Consider the following 6,684-nt stretch of genomic DNA (forward strand, 5'->3'; position numbering starts at 1 on the left):
CGTGGTAAGGAAGCCAGATGCAATGTCAGTATTCATTTTGAAATGAATAGAATCCAGAAGCAGCGATGTAATGCTGAAGAGTTAGAAGTCATTGGTTAGATTGCATTGAAGTACTGGGAGCGGTTTTGGGCCTCTTACGAATTGAAAGGGTTCACTAGTTTGTAAATGAAGAGAAAGACAAAATTCTGAAGCGCAAAGGGTTTGGGAGTCAATATGCTGGATTCCCTAATAGTTAATTTGCAGGTTGAGTTTGTCGTGAGGAAGGCTAATACGATGTTAACATTCATTTCAAGAGGACTAGAATATAAAAGCAAGGAATATGATGTCAAGACTTTATAAAGCACCGGAGAGGCCTCATTTGGAGTATTGTGAGCATTTCTGGACCACTTAGCCAATTAAGGATGTGTTAAAACTAAACAGGGTTCAAAGAAGATTCAGGACAATGTCTCCAGGATTAAACGGCTTGTTACATGGAAAGCGTTTATAGGCAATAGACAATAGACAATAGGTGCAGAAGTAGACCATTCGGCCCTTCGAGCCTGCACCGCCATTTTGAGATTATGGCTGATCAATTACTATCAATATCCGGTTCCTGCCTTGTCCCCATATCCGTTGATTCCCCTATCCATAAGATACCTATCTAGCTCCTTCTTGAAAGCATCCAGAGAATTGCCCTCCACTACCTTCCGAGGCAGTGCATTCCAGACCCCCACAACTCTCTGGGAGAAGAAGTTTTTCCTTAACTCTGTCCTAAATGACCTACCCCTTATTCTCAAACCATGCCCTCTGGTACTGGACTCTCCCAGCATCAGGAACATATTTCCTGCCTCTATCTTGTCCGATCCCTTAATAATCTTATATGTTTCAATCAGATCCCCTCTCAATCTCCTTTGATGGCTCTAGGTCTGTATTCACTGGAATTCAGTAAAATGAGGGGCTACGTAATTGAAACGTCGAATGATTAAAAGCCTTGATAGAGTGGATGTGGATAGTATGTTTCCTATAGTGGAGGTGTCTGACTGGAGGACACAGCGTCAGAATGGACGCCGTCTTTTTAGAATAGAAATGAGGAGGAGTTTCTTTAGACCGAGAGTGGTGAATCTGTAGAATGTGTAAGATTTGATTGCTGTGTTGTTAGACGGATCATTAAACAAAGTTCGAATGACACGCTAAGGTGTCTGACACTATCCCCCGGTATAATGTTATACAGGAAGAGATTTCAACTACTGTACTCTTCTTCACTCGCTCCTTTGCAAACTTTAGCAGTTTGCTGCAAGCACATCAACTGCTTCCTTTAGACATTTGAACAAGAATTCGTCTTCGACCGCGAGGACAACTGAGCAACTCTTAATTACGTCACTATGTCCAAATATTATTTATTGTTGTAACTTTTATTTCCATCTTGTGTCCATGCAGGGTGCGCATCAGAAGCTTTGCGTTCCTGGAGCCCTCAGCTTTGTCAATCGCCCGTCTCATTGTTACCACAATCTCCTGAACCTCTTACCTTCAGGCAGAAGTTACCACAGTATAAGAATAAACACTGTTAGACTGGGTAAAAGCTTCTTGCAATGCTGTGAGACTTGTGATCGCCTTGCTGCCGCCCAGTACACTTTACGTATGACAGCGCAGTACAAGAGATCCCAGAGAACACTTAAGAAAAAAATCAGGAGGGATAAACGAAGGCCTGACGTTGCCCTAGCAGACAAAGTAAAGACAACCCTAAGGCATTCTACAGATATAGTAAGATCAAACCGATTGCAAAGGACAACATTGGTCCTCTAGAAGATCAGACTGGTAATCCATGCGCGGAGCCAAAGCAGATTGGGCCGATCTTAAATATTTTTGTTGCCTTTGTATTTACTCAGGGGATGGTCAGAGAGTCTACGGAAGTGAGGCAAAGCATCTCCAGGTTCATGTACCTTATACAGATTGCAGAGGAAGTGGTGTTTGCAGTTCTAAGGCAAATCTGGGTGGCTAAGCTCCCAGAGTCTCACATGGTGTTTCCTCCAGCACAATGTCAGGTTCTTCATTAGGCGAGGCCCCGAACAAGGACTGAAGAGGAAGGGAGAAGAAGCCAGAATAAGAAGGCGGGGGAGGGAAAGGAGTACAAGCTAGAAGGTGACAGATGAACTCAAGTGTGGGGGATGTGGATGGAGTAAGAAATTGAGAGGTGATAGGTGGAAAATGTAAAAGGCTGAGGAAGAAAGAATTTGATAGGACAGGAGAGTGGACCATGGGAAATAGGAAGAGCTGAAGAGGGAAGTGACGGGCTGGTGAGGAGAAGCGGAGGGAAGAGGGAAACTGGACTGGGAAATCAGGAGAGAACACCGGAAGTTAGAGAAATCGATGTTCACGCCTTCAATCTGGAGGCTACTCAAACGGAATATGAGGTGCTACTTCTGCAACTTGAGAGTGGCCTCATCGTGGCTGTCGAGGAAGTAGTTGATCGCCGCCCGAATGGGAATGGGGAGTGGACTTAAAGTGTTTGCCCACCGGGAAACTCTGTTTGTTGCCGACACAGTGAACGGCCCCCAATCTACGTCGTGCCTCAGCGTTGTAGAGGAAGCTGTCATCGGGTACAGTTGATGACTCCAGCAGACTCGCAAGTGAAATGTCGCCTCACCGGGAAGGGCTGTTTGGGGTTTTGAATGGTGATGCGGGAAGAAGAGTATGGGCACGTGTATCACTTCTTCCACGCACAGGGCTAAGTGCGAGGAGTAGAACGAATTGATAAGGAAATCACCAGTGGGGTGGGACGAATTGATAAGGAAATCACCAGTGGGGTGGGACGAATTGATAAGGAAATCACGGTGAGAGCGATCCCTGCGGGAAGCGGAGTGTGGGGGTAATGGGAGGTCATAGACATCTGAGTTCTCTAGAAAGGAAAACAGACTATTAAACAATTGTTTAGGTTCAATAATGATTTCCAATGCACAATGACAGCATAATGTGTAATTCACTTTAACTCTAGAGTTTCGAGCAACATTTATTTGTGGTCTAAACAAAAGAAGACGACATATTTAATTTTCGGTTATTCATTTTTAGTTTTTCTTTTGCAAGAACCTGCTACATCCTTTACTTAGCCAAGGAACGTGCAAATTTCAGCGGAATTTTCATCAGAACCTTCAACTCTTTCCGGAATTTGTTTTGAGTCACTGCGTAGATAAACGTGTTTGTGCAGCAGCTCAGCATCTGAAACATGTTGGCACTTTCCATCAGGATGAATCTGGGGTCGTTGTAGCCATTAATTGTATAAGCTAATTGAAATACAAAGAATTGAACAACATACGGCATCCACAGTAGGATGAAACAACCCGAGATTGCAAAGAGCAGGATGATCGACTTCCGGCGGCTTTCCATCTCCGGATCGCTCTGTCTCTCTCCCGACGAACAACTGCGGAGTCTCCTACGAGCCCGACTGGCCACCAGAATGTGCCTAACAGTCAGAGCGTTGAACGAGAGAATAAGCAGGAACGGCAGGCAAGGATTCAGAACGCGATTGGTCCAATGAAATATTGTCCACAGCAGAACAGAAGAACGGATATCCCTCCGCTTGCAATACCAGGGCACGTTGTTAACGACGTAGACTGGTTCGTGCTCAAAGTACCAGGGAATGTTGATCACGCAGGCCAAAGTACAGACGGTAGAGACAACTATGCCAGCGGTTCTGTGCGTGCAGTACTTTGCTTTGAGTTTCTGACAGCAGATGGTGACATATCGATCAAAGGTGAATGTGACCGTTAACCAAACCGAACTGTCCCTGGCGGCGTTAATTACTGCAATGCTGAAACTGCACACTGGTGTGATGGAGAGGAAACTACCGGGGAAATAAATAGCGGGAATCCGGTTTAGTATCACGGCGGTGAGAATTACCAGAAGATCCGTCGCCGCCATGGACACGAGGTATCGGCTGATACATCTGGACAGACCGCAGTTTCCTCGGGACAGGATCACAATCGCCACTCTATTAACTGTGGGTGAAAGATTGGAAATTAGTGACAGAACACACATGGAGCAGGTGTTATGCAGAAGCTTAAACTCAGAAGTAGTCTGTCATTTCGGTATGTCACCAAAACTCTGTGAGAAAGGTCTATAGCTGCCAATTGAGATATTCCAAACTGGTTGCATTACGATCTGTATGGGAAGCTCAATGCCCAGTAACTGAACCGAGTAAAGAAAAAGCATTCTGGGCTTCATTCATTAACACACGATAATCAAAAATGCACTCAATGCCCATTTCATTAGGAGCACCTATACACCAGCTCGTTGATCATGTTGCAGCAACTCAAAGCATAAAAAGCACGCAGACATCGTCAAGAGGTTCAGTTGTGTTTCAGGCCAAACACCAGAATGGGGAAGAAGTGTGATCTAAGTGACTTTGACCGTGGATTGATTGGCAGTGGTTTGAGTATCTGAGAAACTGATGATCTCCAGGGGGTTTCACGCACAACACGCTCTAGAACAGGTGTCTCCAATCTTTTTCATGTCATGGACAAATACTATTGGGCAAGTAGTCCGTGGATGCTAGGTTGGGAATTCCAGAGTCTAGCTTTTACAGCGAATATTTCGAGAAACAACAAAAATAAACATCCAGTCAGCGGCAGTCTCAGTGGAAGAACGCGTTGTTAATAAGGGAGATCAGAGGAGAGTGGCCAGACAGATGCAGGCTGACACAAATGCGACAGTAATGCAACTAAACACGCGTTAGAACAGTGACTGCCCAGGGGAGCGGAGAGAGGGGAAGAACTGTGGCTCGGGAGTGAAAAGAAAGACACAGAATAATTGGAGGAAATTCCTTCCCATCTGACTCAAATAACCACGCGTTAATGCAATGCACCCAGACACGCTGCGTCTATCTAAGGCAGAGAATATTTGCTCCTCATGTAATCAAATGTTACACGTTAACTGTGTCAAGAAATTCGTCCAGTTAACTGCCTTAAAGTAATTCAGTTAGATCACACTTATCATTCCCTACCCCCTACAGACTGTCATGCCGTTCTTATAGACCTTGTAACGTCAAACAGAGCGGTATGAATTTATATAACTTAATGTATATGTCATATTTATACATTATGAACTGTACTGTGCAAAGGTCATAGGCACGTAGCTAGGGTACGTAAGACGTTATCGCAACCGTGTTAGCTGTTTCATATTCCGTTTCCTTCATGGGTTAATTTTGATTTGATTCGGGAATTCACATGCTGGAAGGACATTCATCTCCAATTCAGTTTGCCTTTGAAACAGCAATATCTCTGAGTCTTAAATTTTAATTAGTATTGGTAAACACTTAGTAGATGCTGTGTGCGAACTCTTTTGCAAATTACGATATATATATATTTACACACACACATACACACACACACACACACACACACACACACACACACACACACACACACACACACACACACACACACACACACACACACACACACACACACACACACACAGACTTGGTCGTTAATTCAAATATCTGCTCAGCCAATTATGTGGCAGGAATTTAGTTCATAAAGACCACAAGACCATTGGAATTAACAGCTCAAACATTTGATGAGTAAGAAGTGCATTACCTGGAACCGCGATCACTGCAAGAGCCGTGTAATAAATTGCGTACACCAAGCCTCTGGGAGGTGCGTGCATTTTCCGCGAGAGTCTGCGAGACCCGTTCCTAACAGCCGCGCTCTTGTTGTTTTTGAAATGAGTTGTTAATATACTTGGTGTTCAACACCGAAAGTCAGATAAATAAGTTCATGTTGTTTACAATTCAATCACGTGGAATGACATTAATTTAAGATGCAGTCCCTGAGCAAATATAATGGCTGATGTCTCAATTACCATTGCTAGCAGCTAACGAACAAACAGATTTGGTAACAACCGAATTAGAGTGACTTCGCAAATTTGGAAATTGATGCAGTTCCTTTTGCTTTCTGATGAGATGGCGGTGGGGGTGGGTGGAGAGGGGGGAAGACATTGTATATATTTTCAAACCTCAAAATTCAATATTTAACACTTTTCCGGCCTTGCCATATTGAACACACGGGTATGACTTTAAATGACAATTATGCAAATTATACATAAGCATTATATGTATAAAATATAAAAATATTTTATATTTTCTGTACCTTTAATGTATACATATACATAGTGGCCACTTCTTTATTAGGTACATTTGCAGACCTGCTTGTTATTACAAATATCCAATCTGCCAATCATGTGATAGGAACTCAATTCAAAAGTACCTTAAGCGCATAAGAGAAAGAAGCAGAATTAGGCCATTCAGCCCGTCGAGTCTGCTCAGCCATGCCACCATGACTGATTTATTAACCCTCTCAACTCGGTTCTCATGCCTTCTCCGTTGATTAATTAAGAATCTAACAGCATCTGCTTAACTTACCTTAAATCGTGTCCTCTGCAGCCGTCTGTGGCAATAAATTCCAGAGAATCATCACCCTCTGTCTAAAGAAATTCGTCCTCAACTCTGTTCTAAAGGGAGATCCTTATGTTCTGAAACATCTTCCCCACACCTACTGTATCTATGCCTTTCAATATTCGATAGATTTCAATGAGATACCCTCTCATTCTTGTAAACTCCAATGGGTACAGGCCCAGATTAACAAAAAAAAACTCTGCATACATTGACGAGAAAGAAAGGCCCTTTAGAGTTGACACTGACTTCCATGTTAT

The 6,684-nt window shown here is 43.5% G+C and overlaps 1 protein-coding gene across 1 annotated transcript; it reads right to left on the reverse strand.

Moving 5' to 3' along the window:
• Positions 1-3,075: 3,075 nt before the first annotated feature.
• On the reverse strand, positions 3,076-5,640 carry LOC140715646 (probable G-protein coupled receptor 139). Its single transcript, XM_073028009.1, has 2 exons — positions 5,571-5,640; positions 3,076-3,971 (listed from the first exon to the last, which is right to left on the reverse strand). The coding sequence occupies exons 1-2, from the start codon at positions 5,638-5,640 to the stop codon at positions 3,076-3,078; spliced, it is 966 nt and encodes a 321-aa protein (XP_072884110.1).
• Between the last annotated feature and the right edge of the window lie 1,044 nt (positions 5,641-6,684).

Source organism: Hemitrygon akajei, chromosome 24, assembly GCF_048418815.1.
Source record: "Hemitrygon akajei chromosome 24, sHemAka1.3, whole genome shotgun sequence".
Lineage (NCBI taxonomy): Eukaryota > Metazoa > Chordata > Chondrichthyes > Myliobatiformes > Dasyatidae > Hemitrygon > Hemitrygon akajei.